At 41.0% G+C, this 15,860-nt stretch overlaps 1 protein-coding gene across 7 annotated transcripts in view; it reads right to left on the reverse strand.

Annotated features, from left to right (window-relative positions):
* Positions 1-15,860, reverse strand: part of JAKMIP2 (janus kinase and microtubule interacting protein 2) — a 189,822-nt gene that overhangs the window by 78,232 nt on the left and 95,730 nt on the right. For all 7 annotated transcript variants that reach the window (XR_009213846.1, XR_004248846.2, XR_009213845.1 and 4 more), the window contains exon 2: positions 8,422-8,698. Coding sequence is in view for 4 of the 7 variants with exons in the window: in XM_032158277.2 (XP_032014168.1) it covers positions 8,422-8,550 (129 nt within the window). In the remaining 3 variants the exon portion in view is untranslated. The remainder of the gene's footprint in view (positions 1-8,421; positions 8,699-15,860) is intronic.

Consider the following 15,860-nt stretch of genomic DNA (forward strand, 5'->3'; position numbering starts at 1 on the left):
GATTAACATTTGAGTCAGTGGACTGGGAAAGGCAGACCCATCATCAGTCTGGGTGTGCACATTCTAATCAGCTGCCAGGGCAGCCAGAATAAAGGCAGGGAGAAGAAGGTGAAAACACTAGACTCGCTTAGCCTCTCAGCCTACATCTTTCTCTTGTGCTGGATGCCTCCTGCCCTCAGATATCAGACTCCAAGTTCTTCAGCTTTGGGACTTGAACTGGCTTCCTTGCTCCTCAGCTTGCAGACAGCCTATTGTGGGACCTTATGATTGTGTGAGTCAATACTCGTTAATACACCTCCTTTTATAGATACATCTATCCTATTAGCTCTGCCCCTCTAGAGAACCCTCACTAATATACAGTGTCTGAGATTTTACTCACATTAATAGTTTACCTACCTTTAGCTAGAACAGTATTTTCTAAGTTTGCATAGTATTTCATGAACAGTTTACTTTTAAAGGCACAGCAATTATTCCCATGATGTTTATTCTAAAAGAGCTTGGGGCACAAGGGGATTTGGTGAAATAAGCAGCCAGGCATCCTCAAACAACCATCCTCTGATCTCACCTCCAGCTTACACCTACAGTCCCTTCCTGGAGGCCTCTTCTCTCTTAGGCTCTAGACTTGTGCTGTCCTATGTGGTGCCCAGTAGTTACCATACTGCAAATTTGAACTGAGATTTTCTCTCCATGTAAAATATACTCTGGATTTTGAAGACTTAGTATGAGGTAAAGAATGTAAAATATCTCCTTTATCATTTTTATATTGATTACACATTGAAACTATAATGTTTTGGATAAATTATACTAAATGATATTATTACAATGATTCCGTTTCTTTTTACTGTTTAAAATTGCAGCTAACAAGAAATTTTAAATTCACAGATATGGCTTGCATTTGTGGTTCACATTACATTTCTCTTGGACAGTGTTGCTCTGGAGTTCTTAAAGGTTCATTTGGTGAAGGTAGCTTTCCCCACACTCCTGGTGATATTCTCTTAGTAAAGCTCAGTTCTGCTTTTACTTATGTGTCTGCTCAAAACCACTCAGTCTCTTTTATGTTGTGGAATAAAATCTCAATAGCCCAGCTTCACCTTTTAGGCTCTCAGGAAGGTTTGGTTGGATTTCCAGCTCTTACTTCTGCCTCTCTGTCTCCTCACCTGTCTTGTGCTCTAGGTGGGGAGGATTATGCTGTTTTCTGCACATGCCTGCATCTCGTACCCAGATGCCACAGTTTCTTCTTCCTGATTTATTCTTCTATCAGCTCCTTTTGGGATCCTCACATTCCTCATGGCCTAGCTAGAGGTCATCCTCTCCTGTCATGCCAGCCTACTCATCCAGGACAAAGCTCATTTCTCCTACCTTTGTCTTCTCAGTATACTTTTGAAACACCTCCTTAGTAGTGGTTTTCACAGTTATCTTTGCATTTTTGTGCCCACTTGTCTGTCCTCATCACGTCTTCTACCCCTACCCCAGGCTGGTAACTTTTAGAAAGTTGCCAATGAGCCATCCTCATCTCTGTGTACCCAGTGGCTCCCAGAACAATATAGAAGAAACCAGGTGGCATGTGTGGAATTAAAGGATGTATGCTGTTATATCTCTCTGGCTAGGCCCCTAGCCAGAGGCAAAATAGTATTTTCTGTCATACAGCTTAGAGAATACAGGCTTGCAGGGTTACCAGATCAGCCCCTCCTCAACCCCTTCCCAGTATAAAATGACAACAAAACAAAACCCTAACATATAAGAATTCACTTCTCTCTGCTAGGTGTTTCTCTTGGTGCTTCAATAAGGACAATCTAGATCTTACTCTCCATCTTTCTAGAGTGAATGGAAGTGGGCATCTTCTAGATCAGGGGTGGGCAAACTACCGCCCATGAGCCAAATCCATCCTGCTCCTGTTTTTATGAATAAAGTTTATTGGGACACAGCCATGCCCATTCATTTACATATTGCTTAAGGCTGCTTTCATGCTACAATAGAGCTGAGTAGTTTCACAGAGACTGTCTAGCCCACAAAGCCTAAAATAGTCACTATCTTGCCCTTCACAGAAAGAGTTTGCTGATTCTTATTCTAGATAATGCATTTTTTTTGAAAGTAAAAGCCTTGTCTTCTATTGATTTAGAAACTATGACAATTTACCTTCCATATAAGACCTTGGGAAAGTTACTTTAGCTCAAGTGATAGGAATTTAGTCATCTTCAATTTCTGCAGGATGCATTTACACTAGGCATCTGGAACAGTATCATGACTGCAATGGCTGGTGGGTAACAAGGGAAACTTTTAGCCATTCTTCCAAGAACAGTGAAAAACTGTAGTAAAAATGGACAAAGGGTAAGAAATCCTGGGTTTGTATTCCTGTTTCACCATTTGCTATCTCTAAGAAAGTTGCTTTATCCTTCTGAGGATTTTTGATTACACTTAAAAATGTCTGTAACGTGGTTATTTTTAGGGTTAAACTAGATTGTGTGTGGAAAAGTACCTTGAACTGTAAAGCACTATGAAGTGTAAGATAATATTATTACTGGATATAATAGGAGATACTCCTTGATCTAAAATTATTTATGTCAAATTCTCTGAAGGTGCACCATATTGTATCTTCCTGTGATTCTGTCATTTACCCCAAATTATCAACTCAAAGCTTTTGCATGAGAACTGAAGGGGAGATGAAAGAAATTATTTTTAAAAAAGTAAAAATACAGGTACATCAAACATATATTCCAGCCTGAAGACGAAAACAAAAACAAACACAGTCTATCCCTTAAAATAATCCACGAAAACTAGAGAAAATTCAAAGGAATTGAGTAACATTTGGCATGTTTTTATGTTTACTTATTTTGGTTGTCATGAAAACTGACGTTTTTTTGCAGGATTTTAGTTATGGCTTCTTTTTAAGTCTGGAAGAGGTGTTTTATTCTGAAGAAAAGCCAAACAATGTGACTGAAATTTTGGGGGATAAAGGCCAATAAAAATTTTCTGAAAATTATTTGCAGTGCAGATGGCACCACTAAGGATATAGATTTAAATATCTTAATATAAATCTTAAATGAATATACAAAATGATAAACTATTCCTGAGTAACAATGAAAATATAAAGATGATAATACTTTGAAATGAAGAAATTATTTAGTAGAAGAAAGAAACCAGTTTTGATACATGGAGATGTTTCATGGAGAAAAATTTCAGCTCAACCATATAATAGCTAGCATTTATTGAGGGTTTAATATGAGTTAGGCACCTTTCTAAATAGGCTTTACACACATCAGTGCATTTAACCTCCTGGGCAGCTCTATGATGTAGGAAGTCTTTATTTCATCACAATTTGTGATAAGAAAAGTGAGAAACAGTCTTTACATAAGAACAATGTAAAGAAGACTCACTAAAGTACATTGTGGGCCAGAAGCCAGCTCCAGATCAGATCCTACACCTCCTTGTTTGCTCTGAAACCTTGGACACCTGGTGTTTGCACCTGAAACCTTGCTTCACCTCTGTCAGCCTAAATTTTCTCATCTGTAAACCGTGGTTGTTGATATCATTCTCATATGGCTATTGTGATGATTGACATAGGCAAAGGATCAAAAGCCCTTTGGAAAAGCTGAAACACATTAGAGATTAATAACTATTAATACATGTGGATATTGTAATATTAATTTTAATACTGTGTATATATTAATATTACATTATGCACTGTTACATTAATACCAACAACATAAATATAAAAGTACCCATATTATCCTGATAAGAGTAACATTACTATATTACATTATTAAGACGGTAACTGTTTTTCCAACAGAAAGAGATGTTCAAAGATAAAGCTGAGTTTCTTTAGTATGTATTGTGTTCTCTGGCATTGGCAGCACCTAATCTTGACATGGAAGACACCTGGGGTGTGTGTGGGCCTAAACAGTGGTGCGGGGTGGGGCAGGGTGAAGGGGAGAGCACTCGGTGGGGCTTTGAATGATGGGTTTCCAAATCCCTTCTACCCTAGAGGTTCTATGGGAAAAAAAAAATCATTAGGCAAGTTTAATCCTACCAAGGAAAGGTTATACTATGACAGAGAAAAAAGAATTTATGACTATCTTACACAGACCTCATGTTGTATTTTTCTGTTCTGTACTACTTCTGGTCTAGCCTTTGCAAAATGCCAATGTAAATTCTGCCAAGAGAAAGATAGTGATGATCTGAGCTTTAAAAGTGATCTTAGAAATCTAGGATTATGAATTGGACAGTTCAGTCAAAGGTAAGGAAAAGGTTGAGAGGTTATCAAGGCAAGCTAAGCTAACATAAACTTTGGCCTGGATTATCTGCATTGGATGTTCCCGGAGGAAGGCAGTAAACTGGCAGGGATTTTCATAGGCACAAAGTAACTCTCAGAGAGGAGGTGTGAAGGAGTCGCTCTAGGAAGATTGTTTACAAGGAAGGTCCTATACAACCTTACACAATCCAGTGCAAAGGATCCTATTTTTAAAATTTCTTGTTTTCAGCTACTTAATGCTTCCTGAAAACAGAACTAAAGGAGTAGATAGGAAAATATACCCCATCCCAAATTTGGTACCTGTATCTGGAGGCTGTGGGGACAGTCACTCAAGGATAGAGAATGTTGGCTGATTTTCTGAGAATGCCCTAGAGGCAATAGAGGGCCTTGAATCAGACAGTGAGCATTACCTTGATCACCACCATCTTACAGAAGACAGGAATTCCCATTGCGGCTCCTCCACTAGCTGTGTCTCTCGGAGTAAATGAGTTAAACAGTTTGAATCTCATTTTCTTCCTCAGTGAGGGCAGGATAGTAATTGCACCCTGTCTTTGTCACAGGCTTGCTCTCATGGTTGTGAAGCCCGATGTGAAAATGCTTTGCAGTTTGAAGGGCTGTGCCAATGGGACAGCTCCTGTCAGGAGCTGATTCTTCTCAGTCTTGCAACCCAGGCCTGTTGCCCTGCTGCCTCTGCCCTGAGAACCCTGTTCTCTGCTCCTGTGCATTCATTCCCTCTGTCACTGTGCTCATGCTGTTCACGCAACCATAGTTTATCTCTGAGGGAGAGTAAGAAGCCCTGGGGCAGCCCCTGGCTTGTTCATACACACTAACCATTGGATCATGCACTCATGGTTTCCACAGAAGAGATAAACGGGGCAAATATCACAACTTAGTGGCTCAGGGTGCTGCTCCAAGAAGCAGACAGATCTGGGTGGAAATCCTTTCTCTACCCAAGCCTGGAGTTCTCACCTAAGTGAGTACTGTAATGGTACTTATGCCACAGGGTTTGGGGGAAAGCTGTTAAAAAGAATCATGTAATTTCATTCCACAAGTAATTTTGAGCACCTCCTGCAGGCCAGGAAGTTTCCTCATCTGTAAAGTAGGGATAACAATGCCCACCTCAGCAGGTGGAAATAAGGATGGAATGAGATAATGGCATGAAAGCACTTAATATGCTTGACACAAACTAATTGCTCAAAAATTAGCACTCACACATATACCCTTGTGAGGCAGATACTATTATTGTCCCATTTGACAGATGAAGAAGGAAAAACGCAGAGGGGTTTTATAACCTTCTCTGGGCCAGTCAGGTGTTAGTGAAGCAGCTGCGACTCTGGCAGGATGAAATGCGCTTATCAGCCCATGACAGATAGTAAACATTCAATAAGTTGTAGCTATTTATATTATTAGCCCAAAGGTCTTAAGATTTGGCTCTATACGCAATGGCTATTCTGTAAATATCAGTGGGATTATTTGTCTTGCTGGACAAATGAATATTGCCCCATCGCCCCAAAGGTTTCCACTTTTTAACTTATCCATTCCCTAGTAGTTGAACTGTCATTTTGTCATCAGAGCCTCAGAGCCAACCTGAGAGTATAAATTCACATCTTGGCATTGTTCATATTCTCTCTTTTAAAGCCTGGCCCTTTGAAAACCCAATCATATCTATTTATAATAAAAGTGCTTTATGACTTGTTTGCCCTCTAAATTCCCTTTGCTCTTTGGGGAAGGATACTGACAGGGGATGAGACTTTCCTTTAGCTCCTGGGCTGGGACCGTAATTAACTGCCAAGGAGAGGGAGCCAGGCAGGGGCAGCCAGCAGAGAAAAGGACGAGGCTGTGTGCGCTCATTTAAGAAGCTGGCTGCCAGTCAATCTTCAGGGGAAGGGGAGATTAAGCTTGGCCTGCGGGCTTAGACAAGGGTGCCAGGCCCAAGATAAACAGGCAGCCTGGTTCAAACTTGAGAGTTATCCATTTTAAAAGGCTTGAATATGTGGAGTACTGGCAATGTTGAAGTCCTCAGAGCCTCTGTTTCTGAGAATCTCATCAGTTTGTTCTCTGGAAAGCAGCAGCAGTTTAGGGTTCCCAGTCTCAAGATTGACAAGCTTCTTCCTAGGAATGTAGATTGTCATCCTGTCATAACTACAATTAAAAGAGTCTGCCTCCCTTGAAGTGTGATGTTGCTGCAGGGAGAGTTAAGGCCAATGAAATGTTCGGAGATTGTCAGACCTGGATGGAATCTTACAGCAGAGTGGTTGTCAACACGAAGGCTGGAAGGCATCTGCATGTGTAGCGCATCGGAATTGCCTGGGCCGCTTTACCAAATTACAAGTCCTGGTTCTCACCTGACTACTTTATCAGAATTCTTGGATTGTGGGCCCAGGAATCTCAATATTTAATCAGGTTCTCCCAGGTTATATCATTGCACAGTGATGCTTGACAAGCACAGATATGGAGAAGCAGATTCAGTCATCTGAATTACAGATAGAGACACTGAGACATTTAAATTCATCTCCAAGGAGAGATACAGACAAATAATGCCCCATGTCTTCTGACTCTCAAACAAATGCTGTTCTAAAATGACATCACGTTCCCTTTGGCTTCAAGGAAATTAAAAAATTTCCTTCACAAACTTTACATTACAGTCTCTTTATCTAAGGTCAAGGCTTAGCTAAGGCAGGGAGCAAGAGGCTTTGGCAGATCCAAAGGCCACTTATTATTGTTAAAATGAGGAGAAATAGATTTTGGGAGAAATAACAAATTAAAATTTAATAATGATGTCAAGGAAGAAGAGGTAGACAAAAATGGAATAAATATATTTGTTGGCTTATGACTACTGCTTATTGATCAAGAATGTTTTCTTACTGTATGATTATCTAAATAAGGCAACTTTATGCTGTCATGGTGGTCTCTGGTTTGCAGGGAGCAAAAACATCTCATGAATGCTGGAGATTTCAAAATGCTTTCCTAGACATGACCCTATTTGATATTCACACCACCTTGGTGAGATGTGTGTTTGCTTGTCCATTTAGGCGATGGGATTGAGAGAAGTAAAGAGATTTCTAAGTCTAGTTAGCAACTGACTTAAATCTATAGAATATTAAAAAGAATACTAATACTGCAATTTTTTGCAAATTTATTATGTATCAGGCAGCCCTCTGAGCACTTGATGTAAATTTTTTTGTTCAATCCTCATAAGCACATAATATACTTGTCTAATTCATACCTCCGTACAGCTGTGATGTGATGAAGAAACTGAGGTATAAGGAATGCATCATCTTTAAATTATTCCTCTATTAATTCAACAAATACATATTGAGATTTTAAGTTCTGGACATTATTTAGGCTCTAGGAACACTAAGTAAACTGAATTCCTGCTTTTGTAGAGATTGAGGAATGACAGCACTAAACAAGTAAAAAGGAAATCTATAAATTACTATCAAATAAGCCAAGAATAGGCTATGGGGAGTACCTGACAATGGGGAACTGTTCTGTTTTAGAGACTGTGGTCAGATGCTTGATGGTTGAGCAGACATCTGAAAGAGGTGAGTGAAGGAGCATGGAGCTGTCCAGGAAGAACAAGTGCAAAGGCCCTAAATGTGATCGGGGTCTCTTTCTTGATCCAGCAAAAATAGCAAACAGAGTGATCAAGAGAGAGAGAAGTGGGAGACTAGTCAAAGAGGGGGATGGAGCTAATATCCTGCAGTGGTAGAGAAAGTCCTTTGAGTCTAAGAGAGATAGGAAGCCCTTGGAAGGTATTGGGCAGTGGAGTAACATGATGTGGTACATTTCAGAAGGACTGCTCTGAATGCTCTGGGAGTTAATAACCTATAGAGGGCAAGAGTGGAACTTGCCCAGGGTCATGCAACTATTAAGTGTTTGGCGGTGGTAGGGGGACACTGTCTGAATTTTCATATCTGGCTTCCTGAACCGGGCTTCCAGAGGAGGCTAAGATCTGTCTAGTGAGCATGCTATTCTCACTTTCTGTGTGTCTTGTGCTCAGTTCCCTCCTGCCACATGCAATAAGCTCTCCATGTGTACAGGGGATGTTTCCCTCTCTGGCAAAGGGCAGGAGTCCACTGGGGTGGGCCAGCAGGCAGAGCTGTGCTCGCTGCATGTGGACACAGCCAGAGCTGCTCTTAAGGCCACGACCTCAGGTAGCCCTCTCTCACCTTGGACTTCTCTTGATGCAGCTCTATCTGAATGTCTGTGAGCTTGGTCCTGAGGTCTTCATTGGCAGCTTGAAGGGCAACAATGAGTGCCTCGGGCTTCTCGCCCTTATTTCGCCCTTTCTTGGACATTGTTCCTTTCTAAATGGAGTCTGTTGGTTTTTAATTTCTTTCAAGCAGGTGCTGCCATGTTACTGTTTCTTATCCTGGAGTACGATGTCTCAGCATCTACTGTGTGGTGCTCCTTGGTAAGGTCTCCTCAATCGCTGCCCTGGAAGCCCTGAGAAGAGGCAGAGATAGTAGTTATTGTTTTGGCAAAGGCCTGGTCTAAGTGCCAGTCAGTCTACTCTCAGCCTGAGTTACCTGTAAGAGCCTCCTCCTGAGGCTCTCCTATCCTCAGTATCTCCTGTCCACTTGTACGTGAGTTTAGAGTGATTTTTTTTTCAAATAACTCATTTAATCCTCTCAATATCTTGCTTAAAATCCTTCACCTGTAAGCATATCTCTTTCATGTCTTGGAGTGTTCTTTTTACCGGAAACTGCTCACTCTTCTATCCTTATCTCCTCCATGTCACTCACTGATACTCCAAACATTGGTCATTAAAGGAAGTCACCTATGTGATGACCTCAAAAGGCAGAGAGACCCAACTTTAAGAAAAGCCAATGTATAGAGACAGGATTACATGTAATAGCTAAACTGTGAGAAGTGGGGAATAACTATAAATGAATCACTGGATTAACTGAGTCACTCACATATTCATTCATTCATTCAATCAGTCAATATTGTTAGAGCTCTTTCCATATGCTGTGCTAGGTATAGAATTTTGAAATAGAAAAATAAGTCAGCATTCCAATGGGAAAAAATTTATCTATCTATCTATCTATCTAACTATCTATCTATCTATCAATCATCTATCTATCTATATCACCATCCATAATCTGAAAAGTATTTTTTAAAAAATAGGCATGAATTGTTTCAGAAGTATAAACAGCGACCTCTCTTTCCACGTGGGTTGAATAAGAAAGGCTCACTGAAGAAGACACCATTGGCTTGGAACTTGAGGAGTGGGTAAGATGATAACAGATGGAGAAACAGGTGAAGCATCCTGGGCAAAGAAAAAAGCAGGTGCTGAGACACAACAGAGAGAAATCACAGTGACTATTTGTGGGAAGAAATAGGGCCTGATTAATTATACCTCTAAATGTGGTTGATGGGCACTAATATTGGAAAGGTTTCCTGGAAAGGATAGATGGCGGGGAGGCCTAGAATTCCAAGCTTAGAATGTTGGAACCTTTTTTCAGTAAGCAATGGGGAAGCTATTGAAGTTCTTGGCACGTGTGTGCCTAACAGAGCAGTACTTTGGTGTGGTTATTCTGGTGGCAGAATGGAGAGAGAATGAATGCAAGAAGACCACATAGAATGCAACTGAATTTGTCCAGGTAAAGAATGATGAAAGCCTAATCAGAATTGTGGCAAGAGGAGAGAAAAGGGGTGGGGGAAGGCAGATGTGTCTTGATTTACAAATTCTTGAATACTTCATAGGAAGAAGGGGCCCAGAAAAATAGGAATACTAAATCATTAAAGTCAATGGGAAAAACATGACAAGATCCTAGAGAAAGCTTCTCTTGCAACCTTTCAGAAAACTGGGCATTGTGTATGTTGAGGAGCTTCAGTCCAGAGTGAAGGGGAACTCCTGCTGACCACCCATATGTTCTGGCAGCTGCTGCTCTCTTAAGACCCTTGTATCTAGCACTGACAAGCATGCTGGGATCCTGGGCTTTGTGCCATCTGCTCATGAGCCCTGAAGCTATGCTCTTTGGAGTGTGTCCCTGGGGGAAGGGGGCAGGGAGAGGTTAGGAGATAGGAAGGATGAGACTGTGGGCAGCAGTCATGGAACTGTCCACCACATTCCATCCTGTGCTAGATGCTGGAGTTGTCCTTCATGCTTCCTTTGCAAATCTGGCCAAATTATTAAAGTGCAGGGCTGCGAGGTCTCTGAGAGGCCATCTTCTTTTGCTTTTAGTCTTGGAATGAATTCAGCAAGCACATATTGAACATTTGTGTGACCAGCACCAATAGGCAAAAGGATAAATACGATAGTACTTAAACTCAAGTAGGTAGTGAGTGAGTCAATTCACATATATATATCTATCTAACAGGTTTCTCTCTATGTATTTGATTTCTAAATGTTGTTGTTGTTCTGGGCTTTTCCAGATGACCTCCACTAGCCTCCTATATAGTTATGACCCACAGTTCTATATCCACAGCCCCGACCATTATGCAAACACTAGGCTTGTATATACATACAACACTCCATTATGCAAACACTAGACTTGTATATACATACAACACTTTACTTATCAAATCCACTTGAATATCTGATTGGCATCTCAAAACTAGCATAACTAATACGGATGTCTTTGTTACATTAGTCCCCCCAAACCTTATTCTTCCCAGGTTTTCCTAGATCATTAAATGGCAAAACCACATGTCTAGTTGTCCCAGATATAAACTTAAAAATTATATTTTCTTCTATTTTATTCCTTGTTTCTCTTATTCAGTTCACTAAAAAGTTCTGCTTGCTTTGTCTGTAAAATCTGACCCTCTTTGGCCAATTTCCCTCAAACCCCTAAAGTGCTGCTGGAATACAGAGAAAAAAAGGAGCTTGGGAATAGCTTCATAGTCCCCCTTCATTGTTGTCTTCTTGAATGAAGAATAGGCTTTTCTAAATGCAGATATGAAATGGTAGAGGAAAGAGCTTGAGCAAAAACCTGAAGCCACAAATTTGCCTGGTGTATTTAGAAAAGGTTGTGAAATGGAAGAACAGAGACGAGGTGAGATTTCGAAGGTTGTTGCATGATAGGCTAGGGAGTTTGGAGTGGATTTTACAGGCATGAGGAAACATGGCAGCATTTGAACATAAGTGTAATAATAATAAGAGCTGCTAGTGACTGACTGCTCACAATGAGCCCATCATTGGACTAAGGGCTTAACATACTGTTCTTACTTAATTCTCACAGAGTTAAGGGAGATACGATGAACTGAAAGATTATGTAACTTGCCTAAATTGACCAAGTTGATTGGTGGTGATGCTCAGATTCAAATCTAAGCAATCTGAGACTGAGAACCAAGCTCTTATTCTCTGGACTGCACTGCCTTGTATTTGCATTTTAGGAAGGTAACCATCAGTATTATGGAAGATGGTGGAAGAAAGTCAGTTAGGCTGCTTTAATGGTCTATGTGAGGGGTAATACAGCCCTCAACAGATAAAAAGAAAGTGGCAACTTTGACACATGGAGTCATTGATGGAATCATGCCCAATTTTTAAACATTACTATTGTTTTGAACATTCTTCTCTCCCATTGTAAATAATGACTACGAGTTCTACAGAATTGCTTGTAGCAAAAATGTGCAAAGGGACAGATATAATAGATGCATTTTACATCTTAATTTATAATTCTACTTAAAAATATAATATTACGTGCTGGACTTTATATATTTTTAGCCTGGGAAGTATTGTGAACTTAGTCCCGCAAAGGGTGAGGAAAAGGAAAAGGTGAAAAAAAATAGATGCACATTCAGAAGAGAAAAATCATCACAGGAAGTTATTGATAGCATCAGCCTATGGGTGCCTTAAGGTGAGCAACTTCATAACCATGGTCCTATACACCCCTCTGGTGGAGGAGAGCTTTCCAAACTCTTCTGCAGTTGTAATGGGTGCCTGGCAATCTCATGATTCTCATACTCTAATTTTACTGCATCTCTTTTGTCTCCTTGTGCTGCTTTTTTTTTTCTTTTCATAGCTTCTTTGAGATATAAGTCACATACCGTAACATTCACACTTTTAAAATGTACAATTCAGTGGTTTTTAGTATATTCACAAGGTTGCATAAACAGCATCACAATCAATTTTAGAGCATTTTCATCACCCCCAAAAGAAACTCTACACTTGTTAGCCGTCATTCACTATTCCCCACCCAGCTCTCTCAGCCCTAGGCAACCACTAAGTCTATTTAGTGTTTTGTCTCTACTTAGTTTTGTCTCTATGGATTTGTCTGTTCTGGACATTTTGTATAAGTGGAATCCTATGACATGGTTTTTTTGTGTGTGTGTGTGACTGGCTTCTTCCACTTTAGCATAATGTTTTCCAGGTTCATCCATGTTGTAGCATGGATTGATACTTCATTTCTATTGCTGAATAATATTCTATTGTAGGGATAAACTACATCTTATTTATTCATTCATTGCCTAATGGATCCTCTTGCTGCCTTTGTGTAAGTGGCTTAAGGTCAAGCTTCTACAGAAGCTGCCAGCCATGACAAGGGACATCACTCTTGAAGGAGTGCAAAAAAGAGAGTGCCTGGGCCGGGCGCAGTGGCTCAAGCCTGTAATCCCAGCACTTTGGGAGGTTGAGGCGGGCGGATCACTAGGTCAGGAGATCAAGACCATGCTGGCTAACGCGGTGAAACCCCGTCTCTACTATAAAAATACAAAAAAATTAGCCGGACCTGGCAACGGGCGCCTGTAGTCCCAGCTGCTGGGGAGGCTGAGGCAGGAGAATGGCGTGAACCCGGGAGGCGGAGCTTGCAGTGAGCCGAGATCACGCCACTGCACTCCAGCCTGGGCGACAGAGCGAGACTCCGTCTCAAAAAAAAAAAGAGTGCCTGAAGGTATCACTGCACACAGGTGGAATGTTTCCGGACACCCCAAGAGTCCTTGCCACTGATGATGTCTGACCCAGCAGATTATCCGGAGGAAGGGTACGAGCCTTGTTCCACTAAGGGCCAATCTCTGCAGGAGCTTTACAACATAAAAAACTTGAAGGAACTTTAAATGAGCCCTGGATTTCTAGCTCCTAGCTGCATGGTCAGGCAGCAGTAGCCCCAGGCAACATTGTGAGGCATCAAATATGTGAATTTTAGCTTACTCTTCAGGCCTTCCACTATCCCTAATCAGGTACCTTCTACAGCCACTGAGGTGGAGTTTCTCTGTAATGATTTCTATCTCTGATAAAGATATTAGAGAAGTTAGAGACAGCCTCTTAGAAAGTTTTGCATTTTGAAGATGATTGATTAAGACCACACCTTTATGGAGGAATGGATTATTAGTGAAAGAATTACAGGCATCATTCATTCATTTAACAGACATTTATTGAGAAGGAAATATAGTGTAGTATTTTAGAGGAGGGCTTCCTGAATCTTTGGTCTGGTTACATCAAAATCTACTTGAGAGCTCTAGTGATAAGAAGCTCCACTTCTGAAGATTCTGATGTAGTAATTGGCACATGATTCTGATACATAGGCATCTTTGAGAACTTTTGATTAAAAGTATGGGCTATGGAGTCAGACAAACCTGTTTAAATCCCACCTCTGCCTTTAGTAGCTGTGTGATCTTAAATCACGTAATTCTCTAGGCCTCAATATTCCTCATCTTTCAAATGGGGTTTGGAGGGACGGGGATATGTAGTACCTATGACACTGGATTGCTTGGCAATTAAACAAACGGATGTAAGTGATGCTCTTGCACAGCTCACGATGCAAGAACTGACCATTTATTGAGTGCTTTCTATCTCTACTGTTAGCCACAGTGGAGGAAATAAAATAGCCTATAAGCGCTGTCTTCAAGATGCTTAAATTGAGTAAGAATGAGAGGGGATGTGTAAAATTATTGATAACTCAAGTTCTACACTTACAGAAGACTTTATATATTAAAAGAGCCCTTTATTTAGGAACTGGCACAAAACTCTTGAGGGAGAGAAGCCACTGAGAGAAGAGGAGTGACATCAGCAGAGGCAAATGCAGCCTCTGTCCCTCCTCACCAAGGTTCCTCCTGACAGGGTACTTCTGGAGACCAGGAGTGGGATGCCCCATCTGAAATTATCTTGAATCATCTACTCCCAATATAGTCCTTTTACATCTTTCAGTGTTTAGGCAGCTTCCAAATCCATTCTTGATAAACAAATTTTCAGGTCTAAAAATTCCCATTCAGCATTCTTCTTTTTTAATTGACAAAAAGCATGTATTTATGGTGTACAATATGATGTTTTGAAATATGTATAATTGTGGAATGTCTAAATCAAGCAAATTATCATATGCGTTAACTCACATACTTATTTTTTTGTGGTGAGAACACTTAAAATCTACTTTCCTAGCAGCTTTTAAGTATGCAACACATTGTTATTAACTATACTCACGTTATACAACAGATCTCCATCCAGACTTACTCCTCCTAACTCACTGAAATTTTGTATCTTTTGACCAACATCTCTCTATTCTTCCCTCCCCACCTGCTCCTCACCTTTTTTTTGTTCGTTTGTTTGAGACGGAGTCTTGCTCTGTTGCCCAGGCTGGAGTGCAGTGGCACCATCTTGGATCACTGCAACCTCTGCCTCCCAGGTTCAAGTAATTCTCGCGCCTCAGCCTCCCAAGTAGTTGGCATCACAGGCATGCACCACCATGCCCGGCTAATGTTTTTTTTCTTTTTTTTTTTTTTTTTTTTTGAGATGGAGTCTCGCTCTGTCGCCCAGGCTGGAGTGCAGTGGCACGATCTCGGCTCACTGCAAGCTCCACCTCCCGGGTTCACGCCATTCTCCTGCCTCAGCCTCTCCAAGTAGCTGGGACTACAGGTGCCCGCCACCACGCCCGGCTAATTTTTTGTATTTTTAGTAGAGACAGGGTTTCACCGTGGTCTCGATCTCCTGACCTCGTGATCCGCCCGCCTCGGCCTCCCAAAGTGCTGGGATTACAAGCGTGAGCCTCCGTGCCCGGCCATGCCCGGCTAATTTTTGTATTTTTAGTAGAGATGGGGTTTCTCTATGTTGTCCAGGCTGGTTTTGAACTCCTGTTCTCAAGAGATCTGCCCACCTTGGCCTCCCAAAGTGCTGGAATTACAGGCGTGAGCCACCACGCCCAGCCTCGAACTACATTTTCTACTGACTCTCACATCATAAAATACCACACAAATCTTTGTCAGAAATGTAGCCACATGTGGTCAAGAAAATATGGCCACTATTTACTGAGTACTCTTCTTGGCTTTCAGTAGATGTTAAAAAGTGTATCATTCCTACCCTTAGGTGGCTTCCAACCTAAAGAGGAGACAAACATCTGCAAAAAGAAAATAATTCTAGAAAGCAGGGAATAGTAAATGCTATGAATGTAGCTAAGAGTGGAGTGACAAAGCATGAAGACTTCATAAAAAGGATGGCATTGAGCTGAGCCTGAATGATATTACCTACCTTAATGGAGCTCCTACTCTGTGCCAGGCAATGGCATTAACTTATTGAACTATTCCAATTAAACTTTGCAGACATTTACTTTTATTATTTTTTAGATAGGGAAATTGAGGCTCAAAGAGGTTAGTTAACTTGCAAAAAATTACACAGTTAAGAAATGGCAGAGCTGCAACTCAAATACACATGTCAGTCTCCAAAGCAGCTTAGCTA

The sequence above is a fragment of the Hylobates moloch genome, unplaced genomic scaffold (genome assembly GCF_009828535.3).
Source record: "Hylobates moloch isolate HMO894 unplaced genomic scaffold, HMol_V3 SCAFFOLD_6, whole genome shotgun sequence".
Lineage (NCBI taxonomy): Eukaryota > Metazoa > Chordata > Mammalia > Primates > Hylobatidae > Hylobates > Hylobates moloch.